Consider the following 14997-nt stretch of genomic DNA (forward strand, 5'->3'; position numbering starts at 1 on the left):
CTGTGCTGCCCCCTGCCTGTGACTATGCTAAAATCAAGAAATGACCAACAGATACTGTTACAAACATTATGTACACATTAAAAAGAATGGGATTAAAAATCCTTATAAAACAGTTTGATACAAAACAAAGCCACAAAAATAGATCTGTGTAGAAAATACAGTTTACAAAAAGACTGGTGCATCTTCAAAGTAGCTGTGCAGTCAGAAAACTGAATGTCTAAACTCCTAACTGGCGTAGACACAGACAGCCACACAAATATGGCGTTTTCTCATATGGTGCCCATTGCCATGATTTGTCTGTGAATGTGGGTTCATACACAGAAAATATGAATGAATTTGGATGTGAAGGGGCAACAGGGGAATGTGTGAGTGTGTGGCAGTAATTGGTCAGCAATGAACAGTTGTGCCCTTAGTGTGAGTCTGTGTGTATTAACTTGTGTATGTGCATTTCTGCATATCAATACTGGGGCTGGTACTTAGGGAACAGGTAAAGGTCTTTGCACAGTGAGCTGGTGAACTCTGACATCTCTTTACAGCGATGGTGGGGGGTGCCAGGGGCGTAACCCTCTCGCTCCTTGATACGCCCGTTGACCTAGAGACAGAGCAAGTTTTTCAGTACTGCTTTAAAGAAGGTAACTAAAATATAAAAGCATTTTTTTACTCTGTGCACACAGTTTATGAAAGCTTAGGCCGTTTATGTTCACCTGCACCAGGATGTCTGCAAGGTGTGTGTCTCTGGCATGAAGGCGAAGTGCTCTGTTAAGTTCCTGAATAAACCAGGACCCTCTCTTGGTGTTTCGCATGGCTGCTGTGCCTTGTGGTGGAAGAGATCAAACAATAAAGGCTTAATACATCATCAGTGGATGCAAGGAGACATAGCAAAGGGAATATCTGGTGCTTGGCAGGTGTAAACAGAAACAATGAACATAAACCATGCGGTAACTGTGACTGAAAAGTAATCTAAGCTAACAGAAGGGAGGAAACTGAGCTTTTCCTGGCATGTTTTGTCACTTCCTTCTAGCTCCACACCTAAACATTTTCCCCACTTCCAAACTAGTAGTAGTCATCTGGTGCCTCAACTGATGCTAAATCAAAAGACATTAATCAGATTGAGTTCAGCTCCGCTGGGCAAAATGACTTTTCTACCTCCATGAACTTGAGGCAAAACATAATTCAAGTGCCTATGGACCATCTGTGCAATATTGACAAAAACAAAACATCGCTAGTAAGGTTGTTAAGCTTTTACAATATTGTAAATATTTTAAAGAATGCATGAAGCAGCTGTACGACAATAACAAAAAAAGATGGCAGGAAGACACATGTAGAGTGTGAACTTCAAATCACCCATACAGCAAAAAGCTACATGCAGCGAATTCTCACCAGACTCAGACCGTTTTCTACTCTAAGCACAGACCTAAACTATTAGTACTAAAACTAGTATTATTTTGTCATCTTCAGCTTCGGCAGGCAGTGCTGCTCAGGTTTGCAAAGCTTGCAGTGGCAGGTTTCTTCAAGGAAACAGCAACAGCTTACATTACTGTCTTAACTCCAGATTCAATTGCAGAAAAAACACAAATCTTGATTTAGATTTTCCACGATTCAAAAGCAAAGAAATGAACAACATTCCTATATAATGAGGCCTTAATCTGGTCCATGAATTTTCTCACATATGTCATATTACTCCCTAGATGCAAAAATGGACTCTCATGTGTTGCATTAGTTCCCCTTTAAAGCAATCAATACCATCCCATATGGGTTTCTTGGCATCAAACTCCTGTGCAGGCTGCATGCATTAGTGAAAATACTGGAACATGAAAACACGCGTCTGTTCTAGTGCAGGATTAAATCAATAGAGGCACACTTTCTTTTGCTGGCTGAAATGTTGCAATAGTAACTTATAAAGAAGTGTGTGGATAACTGCATGGATTCTCTACTGTCTCATTAATGTTTCTACAACTCTTTGCTTTTATATACATTAAACTTAAAAACAATTACAACCCAGAATAATAAAAACAAACTTACAAATTCTCTGACCTTTGAGAGATGCAAAGCCGCAGATCATATCAGAGCGCTGGGGCAGTTTAATCCTGGGCCTCCCCATGTCACCTCTCTGTCTAGAGTCTGCATCTCCCTGTCCCTCCCTTCCAGCATCTCGCTGTTCACAGCTTGGCGAGGAGGTCCTTACTGGTCCATCTATCTGTTCCACTCCACAGTCCATCTCGTCTGGAATATCAGAAAGTTAATTTTATTCTCATAACTTTTATTTTAATTGTTGGGGGTAAAACACAAGGCTGGAGTACTAAAAATTGACCCTAGACTTTGGTGAAATTGCAGTTTTCCTTGTGTTCAATCAAAGTCAACTCTCATTTGGTCTTTGTCTTGGATTTGTCTAACACTCAAATTAAGTGGTCATACCCAGAGCCATGGGAAAAACATGAAGTATTATTAGTTTTCATTGAAGCTATTTGCAGTAGCAGTGGTCAATCACATTTAATGGGCTTTCAGCACACACCTGTGGTGGGCTCTGTGGTGTGGTGAGGAAATGGCTGACAATAATTAGTACTGCTCCTGAGAGGACTGAGCATTTGTCAGGGGCACCATCAGCTCTGTAGTTAGGTCAGAAACTCCACCAAAGAGACAGACCAACAAGCCAGAAGCACTGTTAAGTCACATATTAATTACATGTTTATGGAGTGTTATTGTACTGTAGCAAGTACAAACCTTGGTTTTGTTCTTTAAATAATAAAATAAATAAAAAATGAAATAGATCGAGGGTGTCTCGTGTCTGTTCAGAATCATTAGACACCTACTGTACTCATAAGCCAGAACACTGAAATTTGGTATATCATTATACTATCCACAGCATCTGCATGGCTCATGTCTATTCTTATGTCCAAAGGTGATTTTGGGATTTTGCAAAGATCCAAGACATTTAACTTTTCAACTGGATGTAGTTGAAAACATATTCAGGGATCCCTAAAAAAACACACCTTGTGCATTATCATTGCTTATTGGTCAAACTGACACTTCTTACCTCCTCTGCAGGCCTGAATGAAAAACATCTTTGGTTTGTTTTGTAGTAGAGGACAGTGTGCATTGTCAAATGCCTCAAACACCCAGTCCAGCTAAAAAGACAGACAGACATCTTACATGTTAAATCTGTAATAAATCCTTACCCTTGAAGTAGAAAACACATTAAAAACACACCTGGAGGAGCTGTCCATCTGTGCCGTAAATGGCCCCTTCCACTCCGTGTGAGAGCAGACACACCACACAGCTGTCCACGTTGCGATGGTTTGGTTGTCTGCAAAAGTTCTCAATGCATGTCCTCATGTCCTGTAAAAAGAATAATCCAGTAATCTATGGTAGTCCCTTGTTAGTGCTTGCAAGTTGCTTTTTTAAATACTTGACAGGTTGTTAGTGTAACCATGTGGTTACATTATCCATTCCAGATTTGAATAATTACATATAAAGTCAAGGTCTCCCATAACCACAGCTTACACCCATGTTTTGTCAGCTGTGCTCTTTAAGTATCCAGGTTTCTTAGAATAGGTGAAATTAATTAAAGGCAAAGTGTGTTAGCTTTGTGATAGCATTTCCACATTAAACTGCACTGAAAATAGGAACTGAGATAAACTAATCTTAATGAGATATAAACACTGGCTATGCAAGTTTCTTTCAACATCAAAAGGTTGTTCCCCTTCCTTTAAACAACATCTGTTTTCTGGGTTTGTCAACTAAATAAGATGGATGGATTATTTTTTAAATAACACTGTAATTATATATTTTACATGTTTGTGTTACCTGAGCAGTGAGGTCTCTGTGCACTGTAACCACATAGTCCAGCTCTGTGAAGACCTTCCTGAGGACCTCATCATCAACTTCGCCACCCTTCCTAGGGTCAAGATCAGGAGCAGCACAAGGGTCAAAGGTCACATTACTGATAACCAAGCCAAAACCACGAGAAGATGAATTCATTCTGTAAGACTGTGGGAGAGAAAGAGGAAACAAAGGGAACAAATGGAAGAAAACATATGAAAAAGAAAAAGGAATTATGCTAATATAAAGGCTTCAACACCTATTTCAACTGCACTACAAATATATACAATACATTAGTACTACATTTTCTACATTTCTAAACTTATTTATATTAACATCATCTGCCATCTGAGAGTTATGATTCTGCAAACCTACTGAGGTGACCAGATGAAGAGCAGTATTTTTACCTGCTGGCAGTGTGAGTGGTAAAAGTCAGAAGTACATGGTAGCACAGGAGTGGTGATGGGACTATCTGCATCCAGACTAAACTCCATGGACTCTGAAAAACACACAAACAACACACACTATCAAGACAATGAACTCTACCTATTACAAATTAAAATCATGTGCATTCCTGCCAGCAGCGGCGTGACAACAAACGTCACTCTTCAAAGGCTGTGAATGAGTCACTGATGGGGTGTGGTGCCTGCAGGTACAAACAGTGGCCAAATACTAAAGCAGGTCTTGGCTACAGAATGTGTAAGTGTTATGTTTAACTATCTGTCTTAAAAACTGGACAACAAATAAACTCCTATTGTCCAGACACAACCTCACGTCTCCATGGAGACAGAAAAATATTGACAACATCACTGAACACAGAGGAACCTATTTTAATTTTATTTATTTTGTATTGTGTAATACAAGACCACTTACCATGTGTCCGCGCTCTCTTAGCTGCAACAACCTCCTGTGTGGAAAGTGGAAGAGAACAATCGACAAACCTCTGAAAAACAAATAATGCAATTAGTTAGCTATTGTTTGTTGTTACTGTGGAAATATGATAACTGCAAACTAATAAGGATTTTGCTGCCTGCTGTCTGGCTACATTAGTACGTTATCTGGCTTTCTTAAATAAGATGGATGTGATCTGCCATTCTCACATCTGTCTGCTCTCTTCCTCTTTTCTTCATCATCCATCTGTCTTTGTTCCTGTCCTCCTTCCTGACTGGGACTGACCCTCTGAATGAGATCTCTGAGCACTGGCAACTATCTGATGGTTGAACTGGGCATGATGTGGTGCTGCTCACCTCACTCTTTTCCTCTATGTCTACTGAAGATGTCTGCAGAAGACCAAGTAATTGGGGCATACTGTTATGAGAGATTTGTAATTTTCCCCCTCTTATCTCTAAGCATGTGCAATTGAAGTAACAGTGATGAAACCTGCAGTAAGCATGGTTGAGGGATCCAACCCTCTGCTCACCTCTCTCTTCTTTTCTGTTGTCTGCATGATCAGTTCCCCTGCCTTTTCCTCTGGTTCTTCCTCAGGCTGAACACTCTGTGAGTAGAGAGCCGTCTAAGAACCGCGCTGTCTGGTGAGAATCACTACGTGTCGCTTTGTAAGTCGCTCTAAGTGTAAAGATTTGAGGTTCACACTCACCTCTACATGTGTCTCCCTGCCATCTTTTTCAGGCGACTGTGTAAGCAGGTCACACAGGTGCTGCTGCTCAGTGTCTCGCAGAGCTCCACAGAAGCTGCTAAAGGCTCTAGGGCCTCGCTTTGGTAGAAGCAGTAACAAACGCCAGCTTCGTTTCTGAGAAGTTTGCTCAGCCTAAAGCAGAGGAGAACAGACACAATGAACTAGAGATTAACTCTAGGAGCAAACCTTATAGCCTAATAGCGATTTAACAGCCTTACCAGAGACAGACTCACCGTCATATACATAGCACCACTGAATGCATACTGCTATTGACAGTTCTTTAGACATGTCTCAAAAATGAAAAAACATTAATTCAACCAGATAACAAAACCTCAGAATCTCAGATGGTGAAATTCCTTCCACAGAAAGCCTGCTTCATAAGTTTAATTTTGGTTTTGGTATTATATATGTTTAGCCATTTTGTAGCTTTTTTAATGTGAGAATCTCCTATAAAATTCACCTCTTGCTTAACATGCTCTCGGATGGACATAACCAAGTAGTTCATAACTGATTTGACAAGTGAAACACCTAAAATTAAGCAATGCCTACTGATCTCATCCTCATCACATGTGGACATAAATGATAAGCAGGTTAGCCAGCCAATAGTGACTTAGTATAATTTTAAATAAAATTATCAAACTAAAGCATACTTATCATTTGCAGTCCAGGTGAAATTCATGATGCATGAAATTTTGACATAGGTTAACAATCCCCTTACTTGTAGATAGTCTACTGATTACATGTCGATTAACTACACTGCTCAAAAAATAAAGGGAACACCTAAACAACACATTCTAGATCTTGATGAATTAAATGTTCCAGTTGAAAATCTTTATTCATTACATGGTGGAATGTGTTGAGAACAAAATCCCATGGAGGTCTGGAATCATACTCAAAGTCAGATCACAGGCTGATCAAACTTCTGTGGAAATTCAAATTGAAGATTCAAAATGAGGCTCAGTAGTGTGTGGCTGTATGCAACCTACGACGTCTGGGCATTGTCTGTCTCAGTGTAAACCTGCACTCATCTGGGAAGAGCACAGGGCGCTAACAGCAAATCTGCTAATCCTGGTGGTCCATGTTGATATCCCAGCAGTATGATGGACTTGGACGTAAATTGGAATGATTATGTGTTCCCTTTATTTTTTTAAGCAGTGTAAGTACAGTTTTACCATTCATTGTACAAATTTCCTGCAATCTCATCTTTTTTAAAACAATAATCACAAAACCCAACTTTAAAACTACATTCACAAAACATTTGATTTGTCTTGCAAAATGAAACAATAAACTAAAAACTATTTTATCTTCAGTAAGATGATATCTAATAAATGGGAATTATGTATAAAGCACTTACGTACTCTTGGATTACAGTAAAAGCTCACTTTTTCCAAAATGACAACATAGACAGGATGATCTACCCAGTCAGGACCTCTCTGCTTTTGTCCAAGGAAAACATAGTAGGTGTTTGAAGATGTTTTACATTGTATGGGAATCTAACTTGGTGATTACTGTCGCTACTGAGGGATACACAAAAGGTTGGTTATGTTGTGACCTCTCCTTGTCCTCTTCGTAAAACTAAACTCAACTAGCTACAGACGTATTCCAACTATACAGATAGATGAATTTTAAAATGCAGAATGCATATATAGTATATTTACATTATACTGTGTTGGAAAGTTTCCCCTAATACTTTTTATTTTCTCTACTTGTATTGGTATAGCAATAAGCAACAAAATTTGTTTAAGCATTTGGCAGCTTTCTTATAAGAATGGGATTCAGTGCAATTGGGAAATGTTGTCATAAGGTGAGGAAACAAAATCCCATGTGCCAGAGTTTACATACCATGATGCTCTCTGCCATGCTCTCAGTTAGGATGTCGTCCGCCTGTAGTGACTGAATGAGCATCTCATCCACCACCAGCTGTTTGCAGAGGACAGCAGAGCGTCTTTTAAGAGTCTGTCTGTCCCGCTCCAGCATGCCACACTCCAACATCTTGCTCCAACACACTGGGTATAGGACAGACAGACAGATAACAACATGAACCTGTAGAAAATGTACATGAACTTCCATCGCAATAAAACGGGGAGGAGACCACAGTGCTGTAAAACAACATTACTATCAATGTAAAAACCATCATATCACTACAAGACATCCAGTGCGGTGCTATTATCTATTAATGTGACATTACTTTTTCAATCAGACATCGCTGCTAAATTATTAATTGCGCAGATTATCACAGAATGCTTCATCAATAAAACGTTGTCACTGGCAACACACTTTTACAACCAACAAAAATAAAAACAACCACAATGCTAGCTAAACAGTGCAGGCACCAGTGACAGCAGCAAACTAATGAGTGTGCGGCGCAGCTTTAGATTTCCATATAAACAAACGACCACGATGCGACATCCTGCACTTAACTTACATTTATAGTTAACCAACCTGGACGCTAATGGCTAATTATCGTTGCTAACAAGCTAACTAGCTAACTTCGTATGCTCCTTCTACTTGCATTCAAATAACGGATGTAATTTCCCCTCCGCCGTGTTCTTACCGTTCTTCTGTTTAGGGCAACAGAATAGCAAACACCCCACAAGAGCTACAGCCAAATGTTTGTCGTGTTTCACGCTAATTCTCGCTAATGAACGACATCCCATCCAGTCCACAAACCAACTTCCGCGGGATACCCTGTGCAAACACAGGAGGCTGGGCATTGTTGTTGAGTCGGACCAATGAGAGTGAGGACATTTTGAGTGGCGCTTCAACTGGCCAATCAACTGGCTGCTCACCAGAGCTCCTGTCAATATTAGATTCAAGGGCATTTTGAATTTGAATCTGTAAATAAGTGACCAATTGATAAGGAGATCTCTTTATCAGACAGGCACAGACAAGCAAGAGTTGAAGTGTGATTCTAAATAAATTCATTTTAATTTATGATATTTATGATTCATGCATGTGCTTCAAATTTAGATTTAGATTTGAAGCACTTGCAGCAACAGTGCCACAGCCTTAACCAGCTTTAAGAAATGTGATGATCATCAATGATGTTATAATGTTGAAGAATAGGCTATAATAGAGTTTTAAAACAACCTTATAGCAACATATGAGATTTTGAGATAACAAACAAACAAACAAACAGGCTTGGACAGGCAGGTCTTACCCGTACAAGAGGTACATCAGTGAATAAGAACTTAACACAAAAGATGGCAAACAAAATTTATTTTAATTTTTCCAGCTTTACTGGATTTTGCATTTCTGAGTAATAAAAATCAACATAAATGTGATCGAAAATGTATTTAATCAGGACAAAAAGCAACAGTTGAGTATTTTTTCCCCACAAAACTTCTTTAAGAAAAAGAGTTGTTTCTAAATAAAACTTTAATATTATATATTATTATTATTATGTTTATGATTTCTCACAAAAGTAAAGAGCAGCAACAGATTTAACATATTAATAAAAACGTATTAATGTCAGTTTGCTGTAAACAAAGTTCCAACACAGAAAAAATTCAATAGCAAATTACTGTACAAAAAGTAACGCATCCATGATATTAATCTACCATCTTGAATGTACAGGTGAAACAATACTATTTAAATAGCCATATGCTTGAAATAGCCATAACATAATTAAACTATAGACTACACAAAAATTGTTGAATTTGTATCATGTGAGGCAAAAACTCTCGTCTCTTCCTTTTTGTCTTCCTCTCTCTCTCCCTCTCATCAGGCCTACTTCACCCTCCCCTGCTGTCTATCTCCTCACCCTCACTGTGTGTGCTGTCAATAATTGATGATCCTTACTAACTCAAAGGGTAACAGCTTCAGGAGAAAATGTCTCACTCATTTCTTTATTTATTTTCAAGTCTATCTTTAAGCTCAGTCAGGCTAAGAAACCACCAAGAGTGTTTATTCAAGCACAAGGATCAATGGCGTGAAGCAGCCTGATCGTTTCCGTTTTATAGTTTTGTGGCGGCTGTTGCACCTGCGACCATGAGCGGGTTAATGCTGCCTGTCTGGCTGACAGCAGGATGGAGGGAGGAAAGGGAAGCTTAAATGAGTGAGAGGCAGGGGGCAGAGAGGAGGAGGAGTGACAGAATGATAGAGTGAATTAATTCAACCTTAACCAGCCCTGATTGACTCAGCAGCAAACTGACATGTACAAACATTCACAGTGACACCAGAGGCATGGAGAAAGAAAAGAAGAATGACATCTCCTTTTCCAGGAAGAGAAGTTTCACTTTTGGGGCATATGGAGGGTGAGTAAACACACTTTTTGTCTGAAATGAATGCTGACATGACATCCAAAAAGACACACAAACATTGTAAATTGAATAGGTTTTGTTTTATACTTGCAGTAATCCTGTCTGTTTAAAATAATCTGTTTTGTTCTCACTTCCTTGTTTACAGTATGGACAGATTCACATGTGGGGATGAAACGAGGTGAGGCTGTACTCTCCGTTTTATTACAGCTGTTTTGAGTTAACATTCAAGCTTCACTGTACACTGTAGGAGCTGAATAAGGAGTGAATAGTGAGTGTGCTTTTTTCTTATGTCAACCTGTTGCTGTAGACTTGAAACTGCAGAGAACAACATACTGGACATCCTGGACTCGCCCACCAATGAGAACAAGCCTTTCCGTTCAGCCAACAGCAACCAGAGGGTGATACAATATGTGTCCAGCAGACACCTGCTCATCTTGCTATATACTATATATAAATATACTATATAAATATCCATATGATACGTTTTTGAGAAGTGAGTTACCACTTGCAGTGAAATCATTTGTCATGTTCCTCTTCCTCTCCACGTTCCTCCTTCCCTTTCTCTCTGTCTGCAATTCTGTCTCACGTTGGCTGCCTGTTGTTCTTAACAGGACACAGAGCTGTTTGAAATCATTGAAAAGCTGCAGGTGAGTTACAGTACAATTGATCTTACGTTGTCCAGTGATGCCCGAGCAGCAGAAGTTTCTTATCATCAATACGGCACTTTTTCATCAGGGCAGCAGGATCGATGAGCAGCGGTGTGAATTCCCTCTGCCTCTGAAGGTTAGTCATCAATCTGAGAACAAGAAACACAAAGCTGAATCTGTACATGAGCGATCACCTGAACACTTCCTTCCCCAGACAAGACCTAACAAGTCCAGATCTTCTTTATCAAGTTCTCCTTTGTGTCTGTTTTAGTCTCAGCTTTTGACAATAGGTGGAGAACTACCGCTCATCCTGCCGTCAAAAATGGGGGGATACTGGATAGACCCCCCACTGGAGAGGGTTGCAGATGTGAGTCCCACCTCTTCCCACTTTGGCTTTGGTCCAGAGAGCTATGACATCATGGAACGGGATGGAGAGGCCAAAATCTACCACGAGTTCTTCCGCTCACGAGTTAGTAAGCTGTGTTCAAAATCTCAAGAAACATATTTGCTCTGTTGTACTTACATTTCTCATCTTTTTCTCTTCCCAGTACCATCACTCTTTCACAGCAGTGGATCCATCTTTAGGGCCCCTGGTTCTCTCTGTGTGTTTGGAGGAGGAGGAGAATAAGCTACGTGTGATATTAAGGTGGAGATCTTTGGCTTCTGAAACAGCGTTTGTATTGTATATTCTAAGCTGTAATACAGGCAAAACAGTTTCCAGTGCATTGTACTTATCTTAAAGTCCCTGTCCAAGCAACAGGGGATTTATATATTGCTTTATGGCTGTTTGAGCTTCACTGTGCAGACACAAAATATTATTCAAGGCAGATTATACTTGTTCTCAAACATGTCTTGAGGGCATCTTTGCATTTTCATTGATCGTGCAATAAAAAACGTTTTTTGTCCAACAGAATGAAGGAGTGCTCCCTGCATGGAGTTTTCTCTGTGTCGCTATTCCCCAACATCCCATCTGCTGTTGAATTAGCAAAGGTATTACACAATTTATTCTGGTGGAAGATGCATTTATAGCCACTACGCAGGTAAAGAGAGCAGCATTACAATGTAAGAATACTCAAGAATTCATACGTATCATATATATATATATATATATATATATATATATATATATATATATATATATATATATATATATATATATATATGTTTTTTTCTAGATGCTCTGTGATAGAGTTACGATCTCAAAGTTCGAAGCAGTCAGCTACCTCAAGGTAATGTTTGGAATATGATTTATATGAGAAAAAAAAAAATTTTAAGTGTTATTTTAGTCAAATCCCAACTAAGCCAATGTCCCTCTTATTTTTCATTCAGGCTCCAGAACTCATAACTGCATTCGATGAACACAGAGTGTCTCCTAATTTTAAATTTGGCATTTTATATCAAAAGGAAGGACAGGTAAGAGGAACTGGTGCTTTACTTCGCTATGTCCTGTATTCATAGAAATGATTGTGGCATCATATAATAACCACCTCCTCTCAGACACTATCCATCTCTGTGCAGCTGACGGAGGAGGATATACTTAGCAACACTGACGAAAGTGAAGAGTTTAAAGAATTCCTGTCACATTTGGGAGAGACGATTCAACTGCAAGGTTTCACTGGGTAAAGTCAGCTCATGTTTAACTGGAAAAATGTCTCATGCAGTGTCAAAAAGTCATGCAAGTTCTTCTTGTCACTGCCTTTTTTTTTAGGTTTAGAGGAGGATTGGATGTGTGTCATGGTCAGACAGGAAGTCAAGCAGTCTTCACTTCCTTTCATGGGAGAGAAATTATGTTCCATGTCGCAACTAAACTGCCTTTTACAGAGGGTGACCCACAGCAGGTCGGTGACTGTTTGAGTCTCAGTGTTTTCTACTCTGATGAGTCACAGAAAACAGCTTTGTTTAACAGCCACTGACCCAATTATTTGTCCTTCTCTTGATCACCCTATACAGTTACAAAGAAAAAGACACATTGGTAATGACATCGTAGCTTTGGTGTACCAGGAAGGCAAAACTCCTTTTCTATCAGATGTTATCAAGTCTCACTTTCTGCACTGCTTCCTGGTGGTCCGAAGGCTTCAGAGGGCGGAGGAGATGGATGGAGCTGCATACCAGGTGAGAGAAAACAGTCTAATTTCTGTCTGTCTTCTATTAACCTACTTAGTCGAAAAAGTAAAACATCAGATGGATCCTGACTTTTTAAAATTGATACTGATGTTGGTCGGGCTCAAACATCTTTCTTCTCTTCACAGGTGTCTGTCACAGCCAGAGAAGATGTCCCTCCGTTTGGTCCGGTCCTTCCAGATCCCCCAGTCTTTAAAAATGTAAGAAACAACACTAAGGTCAAGGCCAAGTGCATTAATTATAGCAACAGCCGTGGTTTTCCAGCTATAACCAGTCAAAATAGGTTGAGTTGTCTTTTTTCCCTCTGTCTTGTCATTTAGTGTTCTCTGTTGAGAGAATTTCTACTGACAAAACTCATTAACGCAGAGATCTCCTGTTACAAAGCTGAGCGATTCAGCAAACTAGAGGTAAAGGAGAAACAGTCTTTTTTATCAGTCATGTTCATTCATCCAAGCTTGTTCTCTGGTTTTATTCTGCACCCTGTGTAATCTCATGTGCCTCCTCGTCTCGTTTGAAGCTACGCACGCGTTCATCGCTCTTAGAGAGCTTGCAGGTTGAACTCTCCACTCGTTCCCAGTGCATGCTGGGAGAGCCATCCCTGTCTGCCCTCCCTTCTTCTGAGGGTGCAAGAGGGGCATCGGAGGGGAGTGGGGGATTCATTGAAAACTTCAAGGTGAATGCTGGCCTCCCTCACCTGTGAATACTCAGAAACTCCTGCCTGAGTTCTTTGTTTTCACTTTACTTTTTTTTCATCTTGAATCTGTGAGTAGCGAGCCATCAGAGTGCGGAGTCACTCATTTGAGACTCTTGGAGTACCCAGAAAGACTGGGGGCAGCGGAGCACAGAAGCCAAAGGTAAAACTCTGAAATTACTGTAGATAGAAACATGTTTATCTAAATGAACATTTTATTCGAAGGTTGAGCTGATTTTCTTTTCTGTTTTCCTTTGCAGACAGAAAAAGAAGGAGAGAGGTAAGACTGGTCAAAAATGTTATTTTCTGCCTGTATGATTTGGATTAGCGTTAGAGATGCAGGTAATTATGTCCCTGTTTTTCAGTGATAAATCTCCAGGAACTCCATCTACTCTCTCTGAGAGTTTGGGACCAGCTGAAGTCAAAGATCAAACAAGTCCTCAAGAGGAGACATAGAACTATTCTATTGTAGGTTTTAGAGTTTAATATCTATAGACATTTTTAGCCTGTATCATTGCTACTTTATTATCCTGGTGGATGGCGTATATGTAAATAGTAAAAGTAAATAGTATTTCTGAGAATATACATATTTTACTGTCATAGCAGTGATATTGTAGATTGATATATTTAAATGTTTACAGTGAAAAGTACAACATATAAAACTGGCAATGGAAACTGTGAGTTTAGTGTTCTGTTATTAAAAATTAACTTTACTGTACTCTTGTGTGAATAATGGCAGGAAAATACTTGCATGATGGATGATGTATCTTTGCATTCATCACTGAAGTAATAGCCTGTTGACAGACAAGGGAAGGAACCAGATGTGCGTAAGAGCAATAGAAATAAAATGACAAAATGAAGACATAATGTATAGGTCTGTTTGATTTACAGTTGCATAAATGACAGGAACTGACTATGATGCAATGCATAGACGAAAATGTGTTGGAGACGCTTCCTGCACATAAAGTAGCAAGATGTTACATATGGTATATATATCCACAGAAAATCAACATATAAAGAGAAGACGTTTTTATTTGAAATAGTTGACATGTAAAAGAGACAAACTGCATAGTACAGGTACTAGGTATAGTTTCTTTTAGGTTCCCACCACCCTTACGTGTGTGAAATGCGGTAACAATGCAGGTATATTGGTTAAATAATTTAGCTACTTTTACATTTCAGCTGCGTAAAACTATTATTAACAGTCCTATGCAAAATTTAAAATGTGGCAAGAATACTGGCATGATGTAAGTAAAATACATCTGTAAAAAACACAAAGTACTGTATTTGTACTGTAACACAACCTGTCAGGAGTCAGACAGAAGTGACCATCATTACATGAGGTTTGTATACTCATTCAATCAGTCGGTTGCACTTCATGACATAGGTAAACACCACATAAATATAAATGATCAGCCAGTATAAGTTGAACAACAACTACAGCTGTAGAATGATGATGGTGAATTATTATGATCACATTATACATAGACATAAATAGATAATGGCAATACAATCAAATGTTTCCCTCTGAAATGTAGTGGAGCAGAAAGATGAATTTGAAGTACTATATGTTTGTACTTAATAATGAATATTATTATGTCTTAGTTTGTTTGTAACTGCCCGTGCTGCTCTCACTGCAGTCCAGCAGGAGGAGGTAACACACACACACTGATCTTGTACAAAATAAGCTGATGTAGAAGAAGAAGAAAGTTGGTCCAACTACAGTTTATCCAGATGAGGGCGGTGATGTTCCCTGTATGGTTGAAACACATGAACGTGACCTTCAGACACTGATACTGACACACAGGCTGCAGCTGGGAT

The 14997-nt window shown here is 39.3% G+C and overlaps 2 protein-coding genes across 10 annotated transcripts; one reads left to right on the forward strand and one right to left on the reverse strand.

Moving 5' to 3' along the window:
* Window positions 1-39: 39 nt before the first annotated feature.
* Window positions 40-8134, reverse strand: casp2 (caspase 2, apoptosis-related cysteine peptidase). 9 transcript variants are annotated; one of them, XM_026370559.1, is made up of 13 exons: window positions 8010-8134; window positions 7298-7461; window positions 5417-5587; window positions 5240-5314; window positions 4920-5099; window positions 4693-4762; window positions 4227-4318; window positions 3805-3987; window positions 3208-3336; window positions 3035-3125; window positions 2023-2223; window positions 705-814; window positions 40-592 (listed from the first exon to the last, which is right to left on the reverse strand). In XM_026370559.1, exons 1-13 carry the CDS (start codon window positions 8110-8112, stop codon window positions 458-460), a joined length of 1704 nt encoding a protein of 567 aa, XP_026226344.1. In that variant the 5' UTR covers window positions 8113-8134; the 3' UTR covers window positions 40-457. The 9 variants fall into 9 exon arrangements, with proteins under 9 accessions (XP_026226344.1, XP_026226343.1, XP_026226342.1 ...); XM_026370558.1 differs by having other exon boundaries at window positions 2035-2223; window positions 5240-5332; XM_026370557.1 differs by having other exon boundaries at window positions 5240-5332.
* Window positions 8135-9597: 1463 nt separating this feature from the next.
* Window positions 9598-14005, forward strand: si:ch1073-90m23.1 (rap1 GTPase-activating protein 2). The gene is made up of 19 exons (XM_026370565.1): window positions 9598-9711; window positions 9863-9895; window positions 10025-10115; window positions 10329-10364; window positions 10453-10500; window positions 10636-10833; window positions 10913-11010; window positions 11276-11354; window positions 11540-11593; window positions 11694-11777; window positions 11883-11983; window positions 12073-12202; window positions 12315-12476; window positions 12614-12685; window positions 12806-12892; window positions 13003-13158; window positions 13256-13339; window positions 13437-13456; window positions 13542-14005. The coding sequence occupies exons 1-19, from the start codon at window positions 9641-9643 to the stop codon at window positions 13630-13632; spliced, it is 1695 nt and encodes a 564-aa protein (XP_026226350.1). The 5' UTR covers window positions 9598-9640; the 3' UTR covers window positions 13633-14005.
* Window positions 14006-14997: the final 992 nt, after the last annotated feature.

The sequence above is a fragment of the Anabas testudineus genome, chromosome 16 (genome assembly GCF_900324465.2).
Source record: "Anabas testudineus chromosome 16, fAnaTes1.2, whole genome shotgun sequence".
Taxonomy (NCBI): Eukaryota; Metazoa; Chordata; class Actinopteri; order Anabantiformes; family Anabantidae; genus Anabas; species Anabas testudineus.

Excerpts from the sequence above, each read along its gene's own strand:
- casp2 (XM_026370557.1), bottom strand. The coding sequence starts at position 8,112 with ATGGGATGTCGTTCATTAGCGAGAATTAGCGTGAAACACGACAAACAT. Across the intron at positions 5,588-7,297 it reads GCATGGCAGAGAGCATCATG|GCTGAGCAAACTTCTCAGAA; the intron begins GTATGTAAACTC and ends CCTCTGCTTTAG. Across the intron at positions 593-704 it reads TTGCAGACATCCTGGTGCAG|GTCAACGGGCGTATCAAGGA; the intron begins GTGAACATAAAC and ends CTCTGTCTCTAG.
- si:ch1073-90m23.1 (XM_026370565.1), top strand. The coding sequence starts at position 9,641 with ATGGAGAAAGAAAAGAAGAATGACATCTCCTTTTCCAGGAAGAGAAGT. Across the intron at positions 9,896-10,024 it reads ACATGTGGGGATGAAACGAG|ACTTGAAACTGCAGAGAACA; the intron begins GTGAGGCTGTAC and ends CTGTTGCTGTAG. Across the intron at positions 12,893-13,002 it reads AGCGATTCAGCAAACTAGAG|CTACGCACGCGTTCATCGCT; the intron begins GTAAAGGAGAAA and ends TCTCGTTTGAAG.